Source organism: Epargyreus clarus, unplaced genomic scaffold (assembly GCF_041222505.1).
Source record: "Epargyreus clarus isolate Ecla_fem2 unplaced genomic scaffold, WU_Ecla_fem_2.2 ptg000035l, whole genome shotgun sequence".
NCBI lineage: Eukaryota > Metazoa > Arthropoda > Insecta > Lepidoptera > Hesperiidae > Epargyreus > Epargyreus clarus.
Window position 1 is genome coordinate 663884 of NW_027332240.1, and position 26435 is coordinate 690318.

At 37.0% G+C, this 26435-nt stretch overlaps 1 protein-coding gene across 1 annotated transcript in view; it reads left to right on the forward strand.

The window, feature by feature from the left end:
- Positions 1 to 26435, forward strand: part of LOC140756572 (protein 4.1 homolog) — a 116992-nt gene that overhangs the window by 77552 nt on the left and 13005 nt on the right. Inside the window, exons 2-12 of the mRNA XM_073092098.1 lie at positions 2282 to 2453; positions 3575 to 3722; positions 4579 to 4695; positions 5128 to 5311; positions 6140 to 6292; positions 6872 to 7057; positions 7882 to 8054; positions 17438 to 17538; positions 19443 to 19526; positions 25780 to 25876; positions 26295 to 26359. Coding sequence (XP_072948199.1) covers positions 2304 to 2453; positions 3575 to 3722; positions 4579 to 4695; positions 5128 to 5311; positions 6140 to 6292; positions 6872 to 7057; positions 7882 to 8054; positions 17438 to 17538; positions 19443 to 19526; positions 25780 to 25876; positions 26295 to 26359 — 1458 coding nt within the window. The 5' untranslated portion in view covers positions 2282 to 2303. The remainder of the gene's footprint in view (positions 1 to 2281; positions 2454 to 3574; positions 3723 to 4578; positions 4696 to 5127; positions 5312 to 6139; positions 6293 to 6871; positions 7058 to 7881; positions 8055 to 17437; positions 17539 to 19442; positions 19527 to 25779; positions 25877 to 26294; positions 26360 to 26435) is intronic.

A 26435-nucleotide genomic window follows, 5' to 3' on the forward strand; every position in this document is an offset into this window, starting at 1 on the left:
GCCAAACAAAGTATAATATCGAAAAAGTAAAAACTAATCTATTTATTATAAAACCAAAAATAACGTGACTACCTAAAAATATACACTTTGACACATCGAAAATTAATGTGTTTCAAGAAAACTTCATACGTGATAATCCGTCAAACCGTTTGTACTGTAGGGCGTGCCAAAGAATGTGACATACATACATACGGGGGTCATTCCCAGTAGTTTTTTTTTTTAATATTTAACCTAACGATGAAGCCGACGGGCTACCTGATGGAAAGCAGTCACCGTCGCCTATGGACATTTGCAACACCAGAGGAGTCGCCAATGCATCGCCGGCTTTGAAGGAGGGCTCTTTTTACACCCCTCTTGAACAGTCTTACGTCATAGTCATTCAATATCTTATATTCAATACATGCACTCGAAAAACATTACTCTCCGCGTGTAAAAATGGTCGTAAAAACAGTGGACACAGATTAGTTCTCACGCGGTGTGTGCCGTGTGATTGCATCGTTCGTTTCGCATTCAACACACGGTCTGATGAATGAACAACTGATTGTTTTCGATGCCCGTCCTTGTACTCCTAGTTGGTCCTTTGGGGCTCTATGTTGTTAGTAATCGGTTGACAGTCACACTACGTGATCGAAAAAGTTCGAGTATAATGTGGTGACCATGTGTGTCATGTAGATTGCATGTATGTTCATCGAAGTTAAAATTTTGGCCGCATGCAAATAATCTGGGGTTCGAATCTCAGATATTCAAATTTACCTTATAGAACGAAGATAGGTAACTTTTTTATGGTGTAAATATTTCTAATGCTGTTATTTTTTTCAAATCCAAACATCCGTTAATTATACTTTATGACTTACTAGTTCCTTTTTAACCGCTTTAAAAAGGATGTCAATTACTTACCATGACCAAGAGACTTACCATCAGGTGTATAGCACGCTGGTTTAGTCAAGCAATTTCATAATTAACATCATGCAGAGGATTCGTACATAATACAGCATTTAGAAATTAAAATAGATACTAACTGTGACTATTATAAATTGATTGCGCGTAGCTAATGCGTTGCAAAAATTAGCCTTTGTACCGTTATTGTAAACGTTTATAATTAAGCGGGTAGCTTTCACATTACAACAGATAAGCTGTACTAAAGGTCCTATCTTCAAATATCGATAAATAGTCGTTTAAGTAACAGTTTCTATTGCGATTGTGATTTTTCTCTTGATCTACATCGGACTAACCCCATTAGAATGTTCCGTTTGTTTCTTCCTAACTCTTTAAAACATAACATAGCAGCGCTTAACATCGTTGTGACAAAGCAGCGATAGATATGGCGGTACCAGCTTCACAATAGGCCCACGAAGGGTTTGTTTATAAGATGGAAGTACCCATTTATATCTCCATCTCCAGGGGTTCAAATTGAAGCCGACTATAGATGTGTTGCCGTACCTGAGGAATAAACGATCCCTTCGTATGAAATCAGCGGGTTTCCATACCCTACCACCGAAAGGCTTCTACACGTTAGTAATATGTGTGATGGTGGCACCTCCCCGATCGAACAGTAGTTCTACCACCATTTAATTTTTAATTTATTATTAATATAAAACTATTTTTAATGCCGCGTGCAATTATATACTAAAAGGCCAATGACCTAGTCAAATTAAATTATACAGAAGCAAAGGATATCGCAAAAAGAAATCTCAAAGCACATTTCGCTTGTTTATTGTCTACAAAATTGCTCTTGTTTCAGTCACATATTTCACCAATAAGATCCTATAAAATACTGGATAGATACTGAGCAATAAACATAAAAGTTTTATTAGAAAATCTAGTTGTTTGTGTATTCGTTCAGTTAGGTAGTAAGATAAATTGGATTTGTTTCAATGACACTGAGACATGGTTTTAGGGAGCAATACTAAAATTTTTGGGAATAAGTTGTAAGTAATTCTTTATGCAGAAAGACGTAAATACATATATTACATAGAAAATTTCCTTGAGTCTGTCCTACGGATAATACCTACAGACGATGAGGTTTCTGGGAACCCGAAGTTTGCATCCAAGAAACAATATTCTCAAAATGAAATTCGTAAAAGAGATAAATTTCTTTAACATCACTACACTTGTTGTGATAAACCGAATGTTATTCATTAAATTCTTAAAAATATGTAAAATAAAGACATTCTAATTTATTTAAATCTCTATGCCCAGCAAAAGGTCATAAACAGGTTGTTATGTTTGAGCTTTATTAAAAGAATTAATTTATTAACCAATTATTTTACATTATTTCCAGGTGTTGACGGAAGCGCGGCATAATGCCGGAGGGCGTGGGCAAGGACGGCAAAGATGCCAAGGACGGCAAGGATGCGAAGAACAAGGAGTCCCCGCGGCGCCGCCCCGCCGGCAACCTCGCCAAGGTCAAGGTGGAGATGCTGGACGGCTCCAAGATGGAGCTTGATGTTGATGTGAGTGTGTCACCTTCCGTTTTAATATATTTATAAATTTTTATTTAATTGTTTATTTTATTAGGCATTCCACGTAAGTACACAGTTTATAGGCATGGGATCTAATAATAATATTAGAACCAGAATTAGGATATTTGTATAGCTCGAAGCACGTGCTGTCTATGTCCATCACATCACTGTTCGTGTACGTTCGTCTTTACGTACATAAGAGTGGTCACAGATTGCTATCCCTGAGGACTATGATAATATGAGTAGTATTAAATAATATTTATATATCCAAGATGGCATTTTCATGATAACTTAGTTTAATTTCAATCGAAACACTTTGAAAAACGAAGAATAAAAAGTATATTTTTCGCTAAATGTATTATAAGTTTCACATTTTAACACTCACATATCACATCTTGTATCATCATATAACGTTGAGCAAGCCCCGTTGTGATGACAATATGTGTTTGTCTCTCCACTCGCCCCTTACCGTAATAAGATACAGTATATCCATTAACGTGATTAATGGAATGCGACGAGGGCTTTGACAATTTTTTTCCTTCCATTTGATTAGGTTGTAGGGAAAAGTTGCCAGCTTGGACTGGTAACGAAGGGTTTAATTCCTACTCTGTCTACGCACTAGGAGTTAATTGTGCGAGAGGCTAATCGCGTGGCTAGACGCTTTTCCAGTTCCTGAAACTTAATTAACGAACCCTTAAGTTATGTTCGAATCGAACGGGGGTTGGTAAATAGTCAATTAACTAAACTGTTTAGCTTTGCCTTAAACCTCTTAGCTTAGAATGTAGTTCGTTGGTTCGAAGTCCTAAGCATGGTTTATATATTATTTAGGGTTTTAGTAACCCTAACTTTTAAACCTAATTCTAATATCAGAACTTCGAAATGTAATTAAAACGAAGCCTTATTAGTTTATAAGCGAATAATCGTATAGATTCATTGGAAAACATTCAGGCCTTATCTTATGTTTTTATTCACTTTACCCATAGGCTTAACAGGATTACAAATTTTCGGACATCTCAATAAACGATAACTCAAATCGATTAAATCATTCGAATTAAAATCGATACATAATAATAATAATCGTATACGAATAATCGTATACTTTATTGTTCCAGAGGAAAGTTCGCGGGCACGAACTCCTAGGCAAGGTGTGCGAAAGCCAGAACCTGGTGGAGAAGGACTACTTCGGCCTGCTGTACGAGGACCGCAACGACCCCAGGGTGTGGATCGACCTGGACAAACGCGTCTCTAAGATGCTTAAACGTGAGTTACGAATTGATTTATACTGTACTTTTTTCTTTATTTTCAAGTAGTAATTTATTTTAAAATGTATTTACTTCTTATCTATTCATATCTTATTTCTTCTTTTTGTGTTCTCCTCTCTCCCATTTTCCTTCTTTTTTCGTTCTTTTTATTTTTTCTCCTATTTATTTATTTTTTCCACTTTTATTATAATTGTACCGCCTTTAATTTTTCTGCACATCACTAAGGTTGACTGAGAGAAAATGCTATTTAGCATTAAGTCCGCATTTTGTACCACATTTTTTTATGGTCAATAATGAGTAAATAAATAAATAAACACTGTAAAATGTAGGGGAAAATGAAAAGAAGTATTCTAAGATTTAATGAGATTTAAAAGCATGCGGTTCATGATTACTACTGGCATGGACACTTGTAATCGACCCCAAATATGATTAGACCTTTACCTGAAATTGGAACACTTTACTACACCTCTCAAAAAAACATGCAGTTCACCTGCTGGTAAGTGATCACTGCCGCCCGTGGACATACGTAATGGTTCTTAAATAAGATTAAACTTCTTTAAGAACCATTACAGTTGGTAGTTAAGGTTGGGACGTCTTACTACCCCTCTCAAACTAGAACACCGTAGCGCGTGTCTGCGCCAATTAAATGAGCAATTTTGTTTGGACAAAAAATAAATATCTGATATAATTTTCAGTTTATGAAACACTTTCATCGCTACATCATCACTTTGTGTTTGTTATACAGTGTATTACAATTTTAGGTTGTCTCTCTCAATTAATGAAAAATGTTGGAAAACTCCAAGAACATACTCATACATCAACATTTTCAAAAACCATTCGTATTTTAATTCCAGACGAACCGTGGGAAGTGCGTTTCGCTGTGAAGTTCTACCCGCCGGAGCCCGCACAGCTGCAGGAGGAGGTCACACGATACCAGCTCGTGTTGGCTGTGAGGAAGGATCTCTTGGAAGGTATTTATTACATTATGTGTTAACAGTACGTCCGTCGCAGATACTCTAGTGAATAAGAGTGTGGCCACTTACGCTACTCGTCAAGAGATGAAGCCACATGATTTTGACTCACGCTATCGAAGTTTTCTCAATATCTTGTATACATAAAAATCTCGAATTGAGTGAGAGACTGTACGCCTAGCGTGGCTTTCCTCATTGACATTGTATTTATTTAGGGGGCGTTGCGGCGTCGTATGTACCTTGTGTACCGATACGACGGTTGATATGACTGTTTAAAATTCAAGTAAACCATGAAATTAATTTAGCACTTCCGTGTCTAACACGGAATTTTTACGATTAGATTATCGGTGACGTGAATCCGTCAGAATATAAATTTACAAGGTGTCTTAAAAAAGGCTCTAAAAAGTTTAAGAATTATCCCCTCCTCCCCAGATCGTCTCCCCTGCTCGACGGTGACGCACGCGTTGCTCGCGAGCTACCTGCTGCAGTCGGAGCTGGGCGACCACGAGGACACGGAGGCGGGCGCGGCGCTCTGCAAGCAGCTGCGGCTGGTGCCGCCCGCCGCCTGCACGCCCGAGCTCGAGGAGAAGGTGGTGGAGCTGCACAAGACGCACAGGTGAGACGCGGGGCACGGGGGCGGGCGCGGCGCTCTGCAAGCAGCTGCGGCTGGTGCCGCCCGCCGCCTGCACGCCCGAGCTCGAGGAGAAGGTGGTGGAGCTGCACAAGACGCACAGGTGAGACGCGGGGCACGGGGGCGGGCGCGGCGCTCTGCAAGCAGCTGCGGCTGGTGCCGCCCGCCGCCTGCACGCCCGAGCTCGAGGAGAAGGTGGTGGAGCTGCACAAGACGCACAGGTGAGACGCGGGGCACGGGGGCGGGCGCGGCGCTCTGCAAGCAGCTGCGGCTGGTGCCGCCCGCCGCCTGCACGCCCGAGCTCGAGGAGAAGGTGGTGGAGCTGCACAAGACGCACAGGTGAGACGCGGGGCTGCGGCCGCGGGGACATGGAGTTGAGTTGCATAAGACGTGCAGATGAACGGGTTAGAGCTTGGTTAAAGGATAAGTAACAAAAATAAGCATTGAAATGCTGACAAAAATATTTGAAAAAAGAATATTGACTGAAAAGCAGTACAAAAAAATAAAAAAAGAAAAGTAATAAACATTTCAGAAAAATAAATAAAAACTGATTGATAAAATCGCTAAAAATCAATTTTCAAAATACATATTTATACACACAATATAAATGCAATAAGAGTTCATAAAATAGGACAAAATATCTGTCCAAAATTGTAACATTCATCTCAATATCATTAAATTTCATAATGTAACACATAATCTGTAACACATATTCATAATAAAATTACTGTTAAATATATGTATACCGTTACCCCTGTACTCCTCTGTGCCCCTATTTAACATGATCTAATGCTTCTCATATTTATTACGCAGAGGCCAAACCCCAGCTGAAGCGGAGCTGAACTACCTGGAGAACGCGAAGAAGCTGGCCATGTACGGCGTTGACCTGCATCCCGCCAAGGATTCAGAGAACGTCGAGATCACGCTCGGTGTCTGCTCGTCCGGTCTACTGGTGCATCGGGAGAAGTGAGTTCAAAAACACCCCAATTGACTTCTTTTTAACTATAGAATTGGCATGCTGACCACCTGATAGGAATAAACCACAGATAGGATTAGATTTCTACTTTTTAAGGTCGGTCGCAGATGCGACCCCATGAGGACTAAGTTGGATGACCTCAGATAAAGTCCCCTCAACATCACGACGATTTACGAGGAAATCAGATACGAGGCAATCATTTTAGTTCTCAGGAGTGCCAAAACGTACAGATGTTAGCTGATCACAGGATCAGCTTTGGATAGAACCCTTGTTCTACAGTTATATGGAGAGGGTTACAGATGTCCATATGGTTCCACTTGTTCACCATCTTTTCATGCTTAAAAGTATCAAGTATGTTCTTGTTTAAAAAATGTGGTAAAAGACATACTAATCTGAGGGATTCCACCTTAGTTCCCAAAGGTAACATATCTATTTTTAAAACAACATTCTTTAAAACGACCGTTGATTATCAATAGGCAGCAGTAGCCACTTTCTAGAGACTTTCCTACTTCAATAATACAAAAAAAAAAATTGCGATGATAATTTTATATAATTTTCTTGCTCCCCAGACTCCGCATAAACCGCTTCGCTTGGCCGAAGATCCTCAAGATCAGCTACAAACGTCACAACTTCTACGTGAAGCTGCGGCCGGGCGAGTTCGAGCAGTTCGAGTCGACGGTCGGCTTCAAGCTGGCCAACCACCGCGCCGCCAAGAAGCTGTGGAAGACTTGTGTGGAGCATCACACCTTCTTCAGGTATGTGGTGGATATGGTGAAGCTTGCGAATGTAATATATATCAGTTTTTAGTCTTGAGAGACTGAACTATTTTATAGCCTATTTAATGTTTTTACCACGCTTTTATTAGGTTAGGTATTACCTGTATGTATGTATGAATGCAACAGAATCTTTGAACTCTATTTTACCCACTTTAATCAATCAGTTTAATTCAATTTTTTTAAACAATTATCAATAACTGATTATTTTTAAATTTCGATCTGTGTGTACACAGACACGTACGCACATGCGTAGGTGTATTTCCGTTTAATTGGAAAATACAATTTAATTTTAATACATACAATGACTTTCACATGTCGATACCTTAATTCGCGAATCAGCCAACTCCACTTTTTGTCATAATGTTTTTTATTAATTATGATTTCGTTCAACGCCATTTACTATCAAAGTAGAATTGGCTGATTTGCGAATTAAGGCATCGATGTACATAACAAAAATCAGTAAGGTGTTTACTGGTAATATTAATTTATTTGTGTTAATGCATTAGCATGTATGTATGCTAATGTTTATACGCTTTGTGTCCGTGTGTTCCGTGCGTCCGTATTTACTAGTAAGTTAGTGTATCTGTGTATGTGTATGCGTGTACGTTTATGTTTGCACGTGTGTGTGTGCTGTATTTACTAATAATATTATCTTACGTGCGTACTGTGTATATTGTATATATATATGTGTGTGTGTGTGTGTGTGTGTATGTACTGTTACGTAACGTCCGTGCGTTCTACTGTTCTATAACGTGTGTTGTGTGTGTTGTTCTATAACGTGTGTTGTTTGCCGTGTGTCGCAGGCTGATGTCCCCGGAGCCGGCGCCGCGCGGCGCGCTGTTCCCGCGGCTGGGCTCGCGGTTCCGCTACAGCGGGCGCACGCACTACGAGTCGCGCGCCGCGCCGCCGCAGCGCCCGCCGCCGCCGGTCGCGCGCGCGCTCTCCAGCCGCCGGCTGTCCTCACGCAGCGCTGACGGTCAGTACCCACACGGTACACGCCGCTCACACACACCGATTCCCAGAGGATGAGGGCTGTCCAGCCGCCGGCTTTCATTGGGCAGCGCTGACCATACAGTATACACACAGTTAGGTCCACACTCCCAGTAGGGTCCGTTCACACAGACCGACTCGGAGAGGACAGCTGATATTTATCACGTCGGAAACAAATGTTTGAATAATTGTATTAAGGTTTATTTTTGCATGTGCACTTCTTTTGTCATTAAAAATGCTTGAACGCGCTTCGTGTGTAATAATAAGAGGTGCCGACCGGCTCTGGCTGCGTGCTCGTTTTCTCTCGTACAGCCAATCGGCTCTCAACCCGCAGCGCTGACGGTCAGTACCACACAGTGCACACCCACACGTTCGCTCACACAGATCGGTTCGCAGAAGACGCACGCTCTCCAGCCGCCGACTCTCGTCGCGCAGCGCCGACACACACACACAGTACACACACACCGGCTCCACCAGCTCCACCAGCTCCACCAGCTGATGTGATGCTCACCGAGCCGGTGTGTGAACGGACCCTTATACGCCATTGTACACTACACGCTTACACCGTACAACAGTATGCCCCACATGCCATTGTACAATCCGCCGTACTCTCACACGTAACTACAAGGCGTAGTACAACCTCGCTCCATTGTACACTGCCCAGTAGCCTCACACGTCTCTACACCGCCCTCTACATCCAAAAACTATTGTACAATCTGCGTGACTCTCACCGCGTAGTATACCGCAAGTGTCACTGTACATCGCGTAGTACACCCAACCCACACCGCATTGTACACTCCGCAGTACCCCGACAGGTAACTACACCACGTTGTACTTTCACACCCCTCTGTACACTCCATAATACACCCACATCAGAATGTACATTGTGCAGTATCTTTACGCTTCAATGTACACCGCCAAGTACCCCCACACCATACTGTACATTGCAATTTCACGTCACTATACCTGGTACTACACAACAAACTTCATACTGTACACTCCGTAGTACTCGTGCATGTCACTCTAGACCGCATAATACACCTCGACTCCACTGTACCCTCCGTAGTATCTCCACACTTCACTACACCATATAGTACACCCATACCGTTGTACTCTTCGTAGTAATCCCTACACGTCACTGTACGCTGCGTCCTACACACCCCCCCCCCCCACAGTACACTCCATAGTACGCCCACACGACAGTGTACATCGCATTCTATCACTACACCCCACTACTTCACTGCGCAATGCACACTATTGTACACCCGACAGTATCTCCCACACCCCATAATATCCCTTTACAACAATACAATAAGCCCTTTATACCACACTCCCCATTCTACCCTCCACAATAAACACTCCGCAATATACCCCACACACCACCGTACGCCACATACAAAGACCTATACATGAACTACCTACACTATATGTACATAAATGTGTAATGTAAAATAAATACATCTAAATACTGATATATTTTCAAAAATGTTTCACGGTTTTCATGTGTAATTTCATGTTGGATTATATCCAACATACATTACAGATGCAAACAAATAGATGCTGGTAAGTATGTAAATGTAATAGCCAATATTGACAGATTATTCAGAAACGTCTATTAGTCGATATTTTCGAGAAATTTACGTAATAGTGACTCATGTGTGTGTTCATTTAATTTTAGAAGATATAGTCTGCTCATAATAAATGCAACATTCTGCCAATTATTTCTACGAAGCGAATCTGAGTTCCCTTTACATTACGAGTATGTTTTGTTATTAATAACGTACATATTGGGAAATCATATATGCAAATGAATAACATTAATTATTACGCAGTGGCTCGCCGTGTCGTACGTTTTTTAGGGTGTTCCCTCCACGTATCGCGAATCGCGATTGTACATATATAGTTGTTTTCATATTAAGATGCAGATTTATAGAATACTTGTGGTGCCCGCGGCTTCGCCCGCATTTTAAAGAAATAATATGACATACATAAAACGGAAAATTTGTACCTGCATTGGAATGACAGTGGTGCCATCTGTCGAAAATTGGTCATACCAACTCCCAAACCCTCGTGGGCTCTTGGACAACAACTTTGCTAAAGATCATCACTTGATCAAATGCATAGTTTCCGATTCTATAACTACTTACGAATTAAAAATTAATTAAAAAACCCTTCCCACGGACTAAATTGTGAATCTAAACCATTCTCAAGTCCCCTTGAACACACACAACAAATTTCATCAAAATCAGTCCCGTTATTTAGGAGGAGTTCAGTGAGATACACACGCACATGAGAAATATATATATATATAAAGATATGTGTTATCGCGAAATGTGCAATGCAAGAGAGTAAGAAGGTGATTTTCACATATGGAACAACGCCCATACATTTTGGGCGTTGTTCCTAGTTAAATTAAAATTACTATTTAATTGCCGTTTTAAAATTGTCGCATAATATGAGTTTTTACATAGATAAACAAGCAAGAAATAAGATTTCTTTACCGTGCAACAGATCTTAGAAAAATAATTTTAATTTAAAATTAGACAACATTTAAATCAATCTACTCATACAGATTCCATAACAGATAACATTCAACTAATTATTTCCACGAAGTAAGATTAAAGCTCCGTTTATATTAATGTTATTTACAATGCAAGCAGAAATCGACGACTCTATAAATAGACCTCGGCGTCATGTTGGTAGAAAAATCAACACACTCTCGCGAAAGATCAGATGGTTTCGATACTAAGCTTGTAAGTGTAAGTTTGTTCATGAAGCTTTTTTGTAAATAAAACATTTCTTTAAATGTTGTGTAACGGTTGAAATATATTCGGAATTCGCGGGTTGTGTAGATCGTGAATAGGGATGGAAGATGGTGAAATTATCGATGTAAATATCGATATTTACTCGTATATTGTAGGATTTAAATGTCCATATACCGATACAATTACACAATTTAATAATTTCAAAGTGTTCAAGTAAGGCGCTTTATTTTTCGTAAAACCTATTTTATTTATTTATTTATTGCAAAATACACGCACAACTTACAACAAAATATAAGAGATATGTGATGCCCTGAGAGGGCGTCGCAAAATACTAGATAGCAGCATTAATTTATTTTTATTAATTTCGGTGACCAATATATTAATATATTTATTTTCATTCTAAAATCGTATTGTTAGATTAACATATTCATTACTGTATCCCTCCGATCAAATATTTGATCAAAGTTGTAAATAAAGAAAAATATTAAAAGTTGCCCGATATAAATATAGAATACATGCAAACATACGTAGCGACCTTGTCTGTACTTGCATGTGTTACTCGTTTCAATAAAGAATTGCATCTAAAATGGTATGTTTTGTATAAGTGGTACAGACTTTTCCGAGGCGTTCCAGCTTAGTCCTCAGGGGTAGCGGCGCGTCTGTGGCCGACCTCAGGTAGGAATATCTAATCCTATCTGGGGTTGATTACAGATGTCCATGGGTGGCAGTAGCCACTTACCATCAGGAGGACTGCATGCTCGTCTGCTACTCTTATATTATAAAAAAAAAGTGGTAAAATCTTTCTTACTTTAAATCTGGGGACAACATAACTACATCTATTTCTGGCTAATAACAGCAGTGTTAAGCGCTGCTGTGTTTTAGTTTAAAGGGTGTGTTAAGGAAGACATTTATTTTAGGCGTTCCAACTTAGTCTTCGGGAAAACAACGCTTTTTTATCTGTTCTTAGATAGGACTTTAATAATATCTGAAATAAATTATAGGTTTCAATGAGTAGCATTTCGTACAGGTGGACTGCATGCTCGTTTGAATCCTCAGAAGTGGTAATACATCTATGATTGTTATGATGAGTGATGTATTGTTGATTGTAGGACCCCTGAGTTAGTAACAGATGTCTATACGACAGTATTGCATTACCAATGGCATATTTATATTATTAACAAAAAATCAATCATAAATTCGAGCGAGAAGTATATAGAAATACATCCATTTTCTAATACATTCTTTAATGGGACAGGTTACAGCAAATTTGCTAAATGACTCAATGATACGATTGTTGTCACACCGCCAGACTGCATTTTGGACGGTTTTATGCATTACCTCATCATTGTTTTTGCATATTTTTGGACACATTTGTATAGAATATGGGCACTATGTTTTCTTTAAATTAGGTCGTGTTGTTTGTAACATGTTTTATTTATGTTTTGTCCTGATGACGGCATTACGTGATGATATAATTGTGAGTGACTAATCGCTATATGGGTTGCATGCTACAAAATATATGCACAGGTAATATATCAAAGTTTAGGATTGCAGCCCACAGGTATTGACAGATTGTATAGAATCATTCGCACAAGGGATAATGGTCTAGTAGTTAAAAACTCCACCTCCCAAGTGGAGGTCCGACGTCCAAGGTTCGAACTCTTGAAACGCATTTTCGTTTTTTTTTTTTCAAAATTATATGCGTATCAAAAGTAATTATCACTTGATTATAATGGTGACAGAACTCATTTTAAGTGAACCGAAACATAAAAATCTCAAGTGTGTAAAGTCTACCATTGCGCATAGACCCCTCTGATTTTTACAAGTTTTCAGCGTTTAGTGATGCTAATGTGATATTTTATATAGAGTTTACAGAATTCTAGAATTCTAATCTTACTGACTAGCATAGTTTTAGCAAGGTCTTTATGTAATGCATTTTATAGTGGCCCATGGAATAGGCGATGATTCTTTCAATCAAAGATTGATCAATTATTTATAATTAAAAGTGAAAATTCAAATAAATTAATCTAATTTAAGGCATACCATCATCCCTGTCTCATAGTTCTTCTTAATGCTTATGTGGTTGGTGAGTGCATCAGTAGTGTAGGCGATAATAATATAATTTTTATTTTCGACTTTTCACATCATTGATACTTTGGTTCGTTGACATTCGCTCTTAGTCGATGTGGAATCAAAATAAATATTACCGCAGATTCTGTTTGTAGAAATTTGATTGTTCACATTCGAATTATATTTCTCTAGATTATTTTTTGTTTTTTTAGTATGTATGTATCATGTCGTGATTTTATTGTTAGTTAGGGAATGGTCTAATTAGTTGTCTGTTTAAAATCATTTTCCAAAATATCTATTCCTCTTTCAGTACAATTCTTTGGCTGTGACTTTAGCTCACTTTGGGGATTTGTAATAGAAATGGCATTGAAATAGCTTTAATAATTTATATTAATTTAGGAGAAATATAATTAATTTGCAAAATCAATTGTGTTTTCAAAATTAATGATTACTTGCTTTAACGACAAATTAAACATCAGAGAAAGCTAATTAAATAATTTTGATTTTTTGTCTTTCCCACTAACCATATCCTGTGTCTAAAAATTATATAAATGTTAAAACCCTACCTATTCACATAGAGCAATTCATGAAAAGGATCTTTTGTAAATAGAGACTGAATGTCCGAAGTATAACCATGGTCACCCTTGGGAGGATTACATCAGCCACCAACATGCTTGAGTCCTTAAAAAACAATACAATTTCTCAAAGGCGTGTGAAGCCTACCAATTCGCATTTGTCTATTGTAGTAGTAGTATTATCTAAACCCATAACTATTTGAGGTGAATCATGCCCAGCAGTGGGACAGTTCTGAATTGACGAAAAGGAGAAACATATGACCACCGTCACACGAAATCGACAGTATCAAAACCGCACTCGATAGACACAGTCTGGTTCTCGAGTACCAGGCGAGCATAGGAATAGTGAAGTAGTCGATATTAATATACCGCGCGCTCATACCATACGTCATCACAAGCTCATAAACTAAACACCGTCTCACTACATCGGTCAGTCGAAAACTGCACCCAACTCTGTTGAGGTGAATACAGATAAAGATTTACTCGAAGATATTTGTAGTCGGCGAAAGAGAATATTTGAAAGTATAGGAATCGGTTCGGTGGAAAATCTTTTTGTTTACGTTTTCGGATATTTTCGTGTGCGGCCTGAAGAGTTCATTTTATTTGTGGTTGTTTGGGATTGTAGAAATTGTGTTTTTTAGTACTAAGTGTATAAATTCAGTGGTTTTTTTGACTTTGAAGAAGAGTGGTAGTTTTAGTGGGTGTTGTGTATAGTATACATAATGGTGTTCAACGATTGTTGGAGCCCTAACTGCGCCTGTTAGTATGATTTATTTTAATTTTAATAGTGTTTGGTGTCTATTGTGTTAGTGCTTGAAATCGTCTGCTCCCTAAATTGAATTTCATAGACTTGAGGGGTATTTAAGGAAGCGATTACACCTATAGGATATAGGATCAGTTTTAGAACTTTTTTGGGAATGTCAATATCATATGGACATGTGTATTCATTCCAAATAGGTTTAGATTGTTAGTTTCATGTAGGTCACAGATGCGTTGCTATATCTGAGGACTAAGCTGGAACGCCTCGTATAAATGTCTCTCCCTTATAACACACCTTTTAAGCTAGAACATAGCAGCGCCTAATACTGCTGTGATAAGGGTGTCATATCCATATGACTGTGGTGCCTCTGCAGTTGAACCACGAAAGTTCTACCACCAACTCTCTGAAAATATGTAGGTAAGATACTTAATTTAAATTAGAAAAACAATTGCACATTTGCCTAAGTTTTAGGTACTTATAAAATAACTACCTATGACCTAATTCAACCTTATAAGTAGGTACATAATTTTGAAAATGATTCAACAAACACATGTAGTATATTTTTCCAAAAAAGGTATTTTATGGTATCATTGTTTACAAATTGTAACCAGTTCACATATCACTGTCAAGGTCAGATTACAATCGTTTACAACAAGTTTACAAACTTACAAATGGTGTGAATTTTTCAACAATTGTTGTTTTTTTATTGTTGTCAACATTGAATAATTTCTGTTGTCGGAGATTTATTTCTACGTAATACGAGGATGATATCACTTAAAATTATATTTTCTAGAAGATACAAGTTTCTTAACATTAATTTTTATTTATTTGAAATTTTTAATTATATTATGTGAAATTTTTAATTATACAGTGATAATTAAATGAGTCATACTCGTAAGTTATTTCACTAATTATAAATGTTATTTATAAACCATTAAGCATCAATTGTTAATGTTTAAAAATTATTTGAGCTATAGAAACCACGTGCTCTTGTATATCGAAATGTACTCGTTCGATTCCCGGCTAGGGGCATCGGTTTTTAATAATTCTAATGATGTAATTGTAGTTTTTAACAAAACCGGCCTCTTAACTACTTTCAGCATCTTCAACTAATCCTTATAGTTTCAGATTTGTATAAATATTTAAAAACTTGGTAACAACGGCCGCGCATGATGCTCGTCTGTTAAAATCTCGATGCTTTCACGCGCACACACACACATAAAAGAAAGTTGTGTGGAGGGGGTATAACGCTGTTTACTTACGTGACGTCCATTCAACTGATACTAACACTTTATTCTCAAAGTTCCTGTAAATGAGATTCTATTACTCATAATATAGTCAGTGTTTGTTGACTTACTATGAATATACTAATGTTTTATGTATATCTTGTTCGAGTTTGCCAATTTCCGATGTAGGAGGTGACGACATCCAATTATGACATAATGTCGATTCGCAAGTAGTTATATTTATTAGCATTTTCCCTGTATGCGCATTAAAAATATTTACACAGAATTTCTAGATTTTTTAGGAAAAATGTAGGCGGGCACCTGCAAGTGTGTCGAGTGTGTCAGTATTTACATAATAATTGTCTTAAAATAAACACTGCCTTTTTCAAAATTATCCCGTCCAAAAAGTAGAGATTTTAAATTTTGATATTAATTTAGTGAAAGCTATTACAATTGACATGCTGACACGCTGTGAGTTCCGGGTTCGATCCCCGGCCAGACATATATCTAAATTATTTATTGCTATTTCTGTTCTTCGTCTGGGTGTGGTGTTTGTATATTCGTACACACACACGGACACACACATTATACCCCTTTGTTAATAACCATTATAACCAATATTTTCCGAAGGTCGGAAATTTGTCAATTCCTGCCTAAAGAACATTTTCAAATGTAGATCGTTGGTAGATAAAAAATGGATAGATTGATTATGAACAACGGGCGTAAATCTGTTTACTTGTAAGGATAGTTGGTCATATAGGATACCTACTATACTATTGGAACATGTAGCGTGCGGACCGCAAAACCGCGGCTCGAGAGTGAGTTGCGAAAGTGACGTGTGCGTGGTGTGGGTGACGCTTGGGACACTAACCTTTGTAAACTTCGAATAGCTTGCTTGTAATATTGGCGAACATTGTTATATCACTGCTGGGAATGTCCTTCTTTGTTGGAGGAAGGCTCAGGGGTAGCCGCGTAACTGTGGCCGACCTCAGAAATATTTAATCCTGTCTGGGGTTGATTACAGATGTCCATAGGTGGTAGCCTGGTAGCATTCACTTACCATTATTTGGACTGCATGCTCGTCAACTACATAATGTCCGTAACATTAATAATTATATAAAACATTATTTCACATTAAACAAATTTATTGTATTTACATCTATTTTAAAAGGAGTATACATATAATCGGAACTCACGATACGACGCGGTTTTTTAATTTTTTCATTGCCGATATTATTGTTCGTTACATGGTAGAATGTATCAATTCCGTAATAGTTTGAGTGTAAAATCATATGAGGCACGTGCCTAGCTGAGTAAGCCAATAATTGGTCCAAATTGATATATCATTCAGTTTACTTTAAACATGAGTGGTAGTAAGGAATATTCGTGTCCCAACAATTATATCAATTGACGGAATTCATGAGATTTACTCAATGGGCCGTTTGGCGAGGTCGCGACAATTGCCCCGTTTAATAAAACGTTTGCTTGAGACAAAGAAGTGTGTTAGCTACTCTGTGATACTGTTGGGTGGAGAGGTGGGGATATGAACCTTAGGGTTTAATATACAGTGGGGTCATGTGTACTTTATTGCGAAATTGACCAACGCCTGACTTCATGAATTGTAGGTAATTCATGAGTAATATTGGAGATTTTCTTTTGGGTTACCTACTAGAGGTAGTGGTAGTAATATCGATATAGTTATTGGCTTGTTATATATTTTTTAATGTAAAAGACACGTAATATATTTTACTATGTGTTACAGCGTGATGTTAGGACATCACGCTGTAACACATAGTTATATAATTTTAACTTGTATAACACGAAACATATGTGTTACAGCGCGAGGTTAGGAGTCTAAAATAATTTAAATGTATGTAAGAAGTTAAAACTGTAATATAATTTTCATGTAAATGACACGAGATGTATGTGTGATTATATTTCAACGTAAATAACACGTAAAATATGTGTTACAGCGCTCGCGTCGGGCGACAAGGACGAGACGATGCCGCCGGACGCCGCCAAGCGGCACACGATGCCGCCGCAGCCGGCGCCGCGACCCACCATCAAGGACAAGGTAGGCTACCATCATCACACCACATGTAACACGTGACACTTGTATGTAACACATTGTATTGTGACTGGGGTGTTGGTGGGTTGAGGCGTTTTTCTTTCAAAAACATTGTGCTTAAATGTTTATCTCTTTTTTTCACTGCTGCAAGTCCCACTGCTGGGCAAGAAATGGTACTGTGCTGGAACCATTAGGCTATGTAATGCAAATATATTTGAGAAATAGTAATAGTATATTTGAGAATATCTGCCTGAAAGTTCAAAAAAGTGAATAACATTGGTTCTTTTTTGGTGTGAGAATTGTAGCAAGTAACGTGTGATTGGCGTGGTGGGAAATAGCCTAAATTCTTCTTACTCAAAAAAAAAAGATACATGCCATGCCATGCCCAGCAGTAGGATAGCAATATATTGATAATAATGAATTACATATTACAACAATTTAACAATATTTTGCTATATGTCACCGTATTTTTTTTTATATTTATAATTGTAGTATAAATGAAAACCTAATAATTCTAATAACATTGCATTAAATTTTTATTAAATTTTACACAATGTTGTCCTTATTATATACAATGTTTAGAGGAAAAACGTCTCAAAAGTCATCAGTTAAAACACAAGTAATATCGCTAACTAAATACTTCAAAATACTAGAGTAAATCTTCAATAATGTTGCAAAAGTTCCATTTGCATGAACTTTTTATATTTTTAACAAGAATAGTTACACAATTACTTCCGCTTAATGAAATAGTATTTTTTTAAGCGGAAGATCGACTTCAATGATCCCTTTTATATACATTTTTAGTCAGATTTGCTTTTACGTATGAGATTGTATTTCACTTAGTTCTTCTGTATATCAGTGTAACATTATGCGTCACTGTGTAATGCTTTAACGCAGTCCTTCAATGGTTGTAACGCATATGTGATTGGTCACAGAAACCTCTAAATATATTTCTGAGGCTTAACACTTACCAAGAGGATTGCATTTTCGTTTGCTACTTTATACAAAAAAAAAACTTAAAACTAAAATATTTTACTTGTAATATTTAGACTAGATAAAGTATGAGTGGTAACTATTCTCGTTAAACACACTAACATTAACAATTCTCAGTACATTCACACAATTATAGTAATCATTTGTTAAAAGTAAACATTGTATTCGACATCATAACTGACAGATTAGATGTTTGCACGGCAACTATCTCATTAACTAATCCATTTTGCTCATTAATGATATGTTGGAGGGATGTTGTGACGTAAATTACATACATATTAGATATTGTTGGTACCAATTGAGGTATGGGTGGTGTCGGTTTCCGCGACAGACGGTGATATAATAAGGAAGTAAATAAGGAGTTGTTTTGTTAAGGAAATTAAAATTATGATCAGAGATATATGCAAATCCTGCTCGAAGGGCCTTAAAATGGGTATATGCTGTATATATTTTATTATTTCTGTTTATAATCATAGCTGAGAAAGTCAAATAATTTTTTAAGTCTTTTATTGTAGCAAGGCATATAGAGGAAGTGCAGGAACAATCCTAAAAATCTAAAAATACTAATTTTTGTTTATGTGGATTGGGAAATTTCTTGGCTATTACTTAGTACTAATAATACACACAATATTATGGTATTACATAATTAATGTTTAAATAAAATGTCATCTCATTGATTTCAAATATTTTGTAATATTGTTTTTGCTATATTATAATAAACAAAATATTAAATTACAAGAAATATGAGTAAGGGAATTGCGTTCATTGGAAGGTTTCTTGTCAACGGGGATTAATTATGGGAGTTAGGTGACAAAATGAGTATCATGTCTCACGCGGAACCGAACCCCGTACATACTAGGCCGCTCACACCGTCCCTCCCGCGACTAACCCGCGCCTTACGCACGCCGCCGGACCAGCTGCGGCGCCGCTCCGGGGGCACGGCCAGCGCCTCCTCCGCCAGCTCGCTCGAGGGGGAGTACCTCGCCGACAGGGCTGAAAAGGTTAACGCTTAGCGATGATGTGTTTTGTGGGGTAGGGCGATTGTTGGGCAATAGGAGGGGGGGATTGGGGGAATGTAGGTATAGGTTAGGATTAGGTTAGGCGGGAAGGAACAGGGGGTTATATAAATAGTCCCAGCTTGCTCGAGGGGGAGTACCTCGCCGACAGGGCTGAAAAGGTTAACGCTTAGCGATGATGTGTTTTGTGGGGTAGGGCGATTGTTGGGCAATACGAGGGGGAATCGGGGGAATGTAGGTTATAGATAGGATTAGGTTTAAGGGAAGGTAGGGGGATGATATAAGTAATTCCAAGCTCGCTTGAGGGGGAGTAACCTCTCCGACAGGGCTGAAAAGGTTAACGCTTAGAGTACACACGTTTTGTGGGATAAGGCGATTGTTGCGTAATAGGGGGGAGGGGGAACATAGTTGGATTCTTTTTGGGGATTAATTCCTAGTAATCCTATCCTAAAGCTCCTGCTTTAGGATAGGATTACATTAGGATTGTTGGAACGTTTATTATGGGATAGGATACAACGATACGATACGACGATGTAATCAAACGGGAGGGGAAGTCAGTGAAATGAAGAGATAGGTGTGTGAATTGAATATCAATTTCAAAAAATGAATATATTTATAAAATTGATATTTGTAAAAAAAACAGTAGTAAAAGGGCATTGAGATGAGATTAGATTCAAGTCACGCTCGATTAACTTCATTGATTTCTTATTAAACCCAGCTCAATTCATCCCCTTTTTAGGAACGACTACTTTTCAAAAAATACCGTCAATAGCGAGTCGTTTTAAAGGCTTTTTGGAATGTTTTGTCTGAAACGAATTGTGGGATTATTTTTGGCATGTTGGGGATTTTTTTATATAAACCCTTTTTTAACGATTTTAATAGTACTATCACAGTTTATATGATATGTAGGTTTTTCTAGCAGCAAAACTCAGTATAGAGTAGTGTAGATTTAATAAACTTATTTTATTAACATTGGGGTAAATTAAACAGAGAGAGGGCGCCACAGTAGCGGTGTTGACATCTTATTAAGTGCAACTCACGTTATAAATTCAAGTACAGTGAAAATAGTGCTAAAAACGATACGAATACAAGTTTTATATTGAAAGAAAGTGAAAAGCTATATAATAAATATATTCATCCAAAGCAAAAGTGCGAAGAAGTGTCATAAATACGACAAATACATCCAAGCTATTGCACGAGAAATAATTGGAAATATCGTTCAATAAGCACCAAAATCATAACAAACGGAAACCGTAAGTGCAGTGGAAAATAATTTTCATGATATTGTGCTGAAAAAAGAGAAAGAAAAACAGTTTATGCTAATATAACCTCAAACGGTTTTTAAAAATACGAATTCTTAACCATATATTGGATACAGCGCCATCTATCAACGAATAGAAAAAATACTACAGGAGCATAGATTAAATAGTAAAGCACATGACCATAGATTAAACAGATAAAACACAGATAAAATAGGAAAAGTCTGTTTGAGCAGCGCCATCTATTGGAGAGTAGCACGAGTAAAAAATGGAAGAACTAAAATCGATATTGGAAAAAATACAATCTGATATGAACGAAATAAAAAATGAACAGAAAAATCAAAACAAAGAAATGAAGGTAATAAAAGAAGAAATTATTACTAACCTCAGAAGCTCAATTGAAGAAAAATTTACAGTTTTAGAAGACAAGTACAATGTTTTACATGAAAAAATGGAAAATCAAGAGCGTCGGTTATACTTCTTAGAAAAGCAAGCTAGACAGCGTAATTTAATAATTTTTGGTATGGAGGAGGTTGATAACAATTATTTTGGTTTGGAAAACTTAGTCATTCAATTCATTAAAAATAAATTACAAATAGATATAAGCAAGCAAGACATTGAATCAGTTAGAAGGATGGGCAGGAAATCTACCAAAGTCCGGCCTCTTATTGTTACCCTTACTACATTGAGCAAGAAGATTGAAATTTTATATAACAAAAGAAAATTATCAGATACAGAGTATTATATTAAAGAAGACTATCCTGATTATATTTTGAAGAAAAGGAAAGATCTGAAACTTCAACAGCAAACGGAAATCGAAAAAGGAAATAAGGCTATTATTAAATATGATAAATTGATAATAATAGAGAAGAAAAGCGATATAACCTACCCCACTACCAAGAAGCGAAACTTATCAATATCACCTCCAAATATTCAAAATAAGAGAAATAACATTCCGTCTTCATACCAAGCCCAAAAGAAAAATAAAACCTCAATGGACTCATATGTTACAACAAATAAGAAGCATATTAACTCACCCAAACATAAAGAAAAATCATGTAGCACCTCAGTTATTGCAAACAATAAAGATATATAGCAAACAAGGAAGGCCTCTCTCCATTGTTCTTTCCCAACACGGTTGGTCCCCGCGGGAAATGTAGACCAACACCCTCTAACAGCTGATCATCCACTACAACAATCAACTCTACGGCAAACCTATAACAGTCAATGTAATCTACCTAGTAATACTCATACTATAATTAACAGAAACATGAAACAAAGAATGCGCTCCACACTACAAATAGCGACACTAAATACCAGAACACTCCGATCCGAAGAAAGTCTACAAGAGTTAGAAATAGCACTGAATAACCTTAAATGGGATATACTCGGTATTAGCGAGATGCGGAGAGTAGGGGAAGCAATAGAAGAACGACCCGCTTATATTCTCTACCATAAGGGTGAAATAGCAGGTCACAGAGGTGTGGGCTTCCTCATAAAAACGTCACTCAAATATAATATTGAAGAATTTATAGGGATATCTGACAGAATAGCAATTTTAAATATGAGATTTTCAAACTATAAAAAAATGTGGACGTTAATTCAAGTGTATGCCCCAACCGAACAAGCGAAAATAGAAGATTTAGATCATTTTTATATTAAACTTTCAGACTGCATATCGCAATTTTCAAGTAACCATATCATAGTCATGGGTGACTTTAATGCCCAGGTTGGCAGTCGGCGGAGTGGAGAAGACCTCGTAATTGGTAAATTCGGTCACGGAAAAAGGAGTCCTCATGGGCAAACTTTGATAGAATTCCTGTTAGAACACAACCTGACTATCTTAAATACTATGTTTTATAAAAAACCTACCAATAAATGGACATGGATTTCCCCCGATGGTAAATATAGAAATGAAATTGATTATGTGATTACCAACTTTAAGAATGCATTTACAAACACGGAAGTTATTCAAACCTTTAACTTCAATTCTAATCATCGAATGGTGAGAAGCTCCTTAAGATTAGTACCACCTAAACACTCAAGAAAACGATTTATTAACACTAATGTAGGCCAGGTGGATGAGAAACACATCAAGAACAATATTTCAATGCTGTCAGAATGGAATATACTACAAGACCTAGACAAAGATTTAATGAAAACATATGAAAAACTTGAACAAAGACTTATACCAACATCTAAAATAAAAAACAATATAAAAACTAAATTTTTCCTTAGCGACAATTCTACCAAACTTATACAGGAGAGACAAAAGATATTAGCGGACCCAAATAAGAAAAGTAGGTTCACAGAAATTGCCGAAATAAGTAAATCTATAAACAAGAGCATTAGAAAAGACAGAAAACGAAGAAAATGGCAAATCTTACAAAAACACATAAACGAAACGGGAGGTATAAGAAAAGCTTTGAAAGAACTCAGGGAAATTAACAAAGAATGGATACCAAAGATGAACCGACATGGAAAATGCATCACAACACGAAAAAACATAATAGAGCACGCTACAACCTTCTATAGACAACTATATGCTAGAGACATTAATACAACACCACAACTTAGTTTAGCATCGACCCACACATGGCCTTTAGATCAATTATCAAAGGTAGAGCAGGAACCTGAGATTTTAATTAAAGAAGTAGAAAAAGCAATCCTTAGCCAAAAAACAGGTAAAGCCCTCGGTCCTGATAAAATTGCAAACGTCATGTTGAGAGGTACTGTCGACGTATTAAGTCCTATCCTCACTAAAATCTTCAACAAAATGCTCACTTCGTGCAGTATCCCACAACAATGGACCAAATCTCACATAATTCTTTTGCACAAAAAGGGACCTAGAGAAGAGATCGGCAATTACAGACCAATTAGCCTCATATCAAATGTGTATAAAGTATTTGCTAAAGTTATCTTAGAAAGAATCCACAAGAAGCTAGATGAACAACAGCCAGTAGAACAAGCCGGCTTTCGCAAAAACTATTCGACTTTAGATCACATTCACACAATTAAACAGGTAATTGAAAAATACAAAGAGTTTAATAAAATTGTGTATATAGCGTTCATTGATTATAATAAGGCGTTCGACAGTTTGATCCACGAACGAATTTGGGACAGTTTACAGCAACAAGGTATACCACAAATCTACGTAAATATCATTAAAAAAATGTACTCAAATAGTAGAGCGAGAATACAGCTGGAATCGTTAGGTAATGAATTTCCTATAGAGAAAGGCATTAGGCAGGGAGACCCAATCTCGCCGAAGATTTTTTCAGCTGTATTGGAAAGTATCTGTCGAAATTTGGAGTGGGAAAGCTTTGGTATTTGTATAAATGGTAAGAGACTAAATCACCTAAGGTTTGCCGACGACATAGTGTTGATGGAAGAATCGCCGAGAGTCCTAGAGCAAATGATTAGAGACTTATCTAAAGAGAGTAATAAGTTTGGTCTAGTCCTGAATAATTCAAAAACAAAGCTCTTGACTAATAGCGTAGAGGTAGAGATAGCAGTAAATGACGATGTGTTAGAGTACGTTGAGGATTATGTTTATTTGGGACAAATCATATCATTTAAAGATCAGATGAAAAAAGAAGTCAACAAAAGGATAGCAAATGGGTGGAAAAAGTACTGGACACTAAAGTATTTAATGAAAAATAAAGACTTTAGCATGTCCATTAAACGCAAGTTATTTAACACGTGTATTTTACCTTGTTTGACTTATGGCTGTGAGACATGGGCCCTTACATCACTTAATAGAACGAAACTTGCAACATGTCAACATGCTATGGAGAGAAGCGTTCTTGGCCTCAGAAAAAGTGATAGAGTTAGGAATATAGATATAAGACAAAAAACCAAATTTACAGATATTTTGCAAAGGATAGACCAACTAAAATGGAAATGGACTGGCCACTTGATGCGCTCTAAAGAGGAAAAGTGGAGTAAGGAAATCACAGATTGGTACCCCAGAGATTCCAAAAGAAGTAGAGGTAAGCAATATTGCAGATGGGAAGATGAAATTAGAAAGACAGCAGGACCATACTGGAGGAGAGTCACAAGAGACAGGGCTCAGTGGAAAGAATTAGAGGAGGCCTTTGCCAGGAGGCAAACTGAGTTAAGAGACCTGATATAAGAGGTTATTTGTTAAATATTTTTATTTTTATTGTTTATTTTAAATCGAAAAGATGTAAAACCTTTTGCTATATTAGTGTTTGTATATTCTCAGTAATAAAGGCTATTTTATTTTATTTTATTTTATTTTATTTTATTTTATTTTATTTTATTTTATTTAAATTGAATAAAAACGTTTCATTAATAGGAAAGAATAAATAAATTTACAAAATACAATTTATAGACATATTTAGTTGACGATTTGCGAAATAATTTTCAATACTACTACCCCCTTTAGTCGAAAACCCCCTTTCACTGTAGTGACAGTAACACTGTAAGCCATGTCAGTCACAACTCACGTCGTTGACCATTGCAAGATACCCAATTACTAGTAGAGGGTAGAATTAGTGGAATATATTTTTATATTACGAATGAGGCTGACTGAATAAGCTTATTTTCTTGTTTTTTCTAGATAGTTTATAAATAAACTCTATGTTATTTATTCAAATATTGCACATTTTATACTTAAGAGTAAATATACACAGAACAATATATTTCAGTATAAACAATTGACATATTTATTTTTAATAATGAAAACAGAATATTGAACATTTTATATTTGAAACAAAAATTTAAACAGAAAAATATATTTCAACTTAAACAATTGACCTATTTCTGTTTTATCATAGAAATAGAATATTGCACATTAAGCACATTGAAGTTAAGACAGATATAAATGCAACAGTTAAAGAATTTATTAAATAATAGTATACCCGTACCTACTATAATGAGGAACATGAAGAAATAATAGTGTTCTGCAATTGAATAATGGTGTGATGTTTGAATATGGTCGTGTGTGTTTCCAGAAACCACCGCCAGGTGCGGTGAAGGTGATGCCGACTGGTCCGGGTGAGAAGAAGGAGGAGAAGAAACTGGCAGACCAGAGGAAACCGGCTGAAAATGGTTATTATATGCATTTGATGAAATACTGATAGTTAGATTATGGTTTGGCCTTCATGTATGCCAGTGGTAATTGGTAGAACCATTATGGTTTGATGGCGAGGTATGGTACCATCGCCACAATGCGCTTTTAAAATGAGCTCGGGTTTTTACAAGTCATGTGTATAGTAAATAATAATATCATTTGTTTCAAAGATGAGTACTTTGTGAGGAAACCTATTTGTCTACAAGTCTTACCTAATGTTCCCAAAAGTATAGTAAGCTTAGTAATCCGCTCCTTGTCATCATGGTTGAATTTGGCCACTCTAAAGATGGTCATGGAATATAAACAACTTTAATATTTAATAGACTCGGATTATGAAATTAAAATGTAATCGATTATATTTTTAAAATGCGTTTTTTTTTCGTATAAAATTTTCAGGTACTGACACTACAAGCGATCCAGGAATCACAAATAACGTTGAAACTCCCCCCAAGAAGCACAAGGTAGGTCGTGTTCTCAGTGTGAATATATTTTGTCTATATTTCGTCAAGCGAGAATGGTAGTGGACGATATGAGATG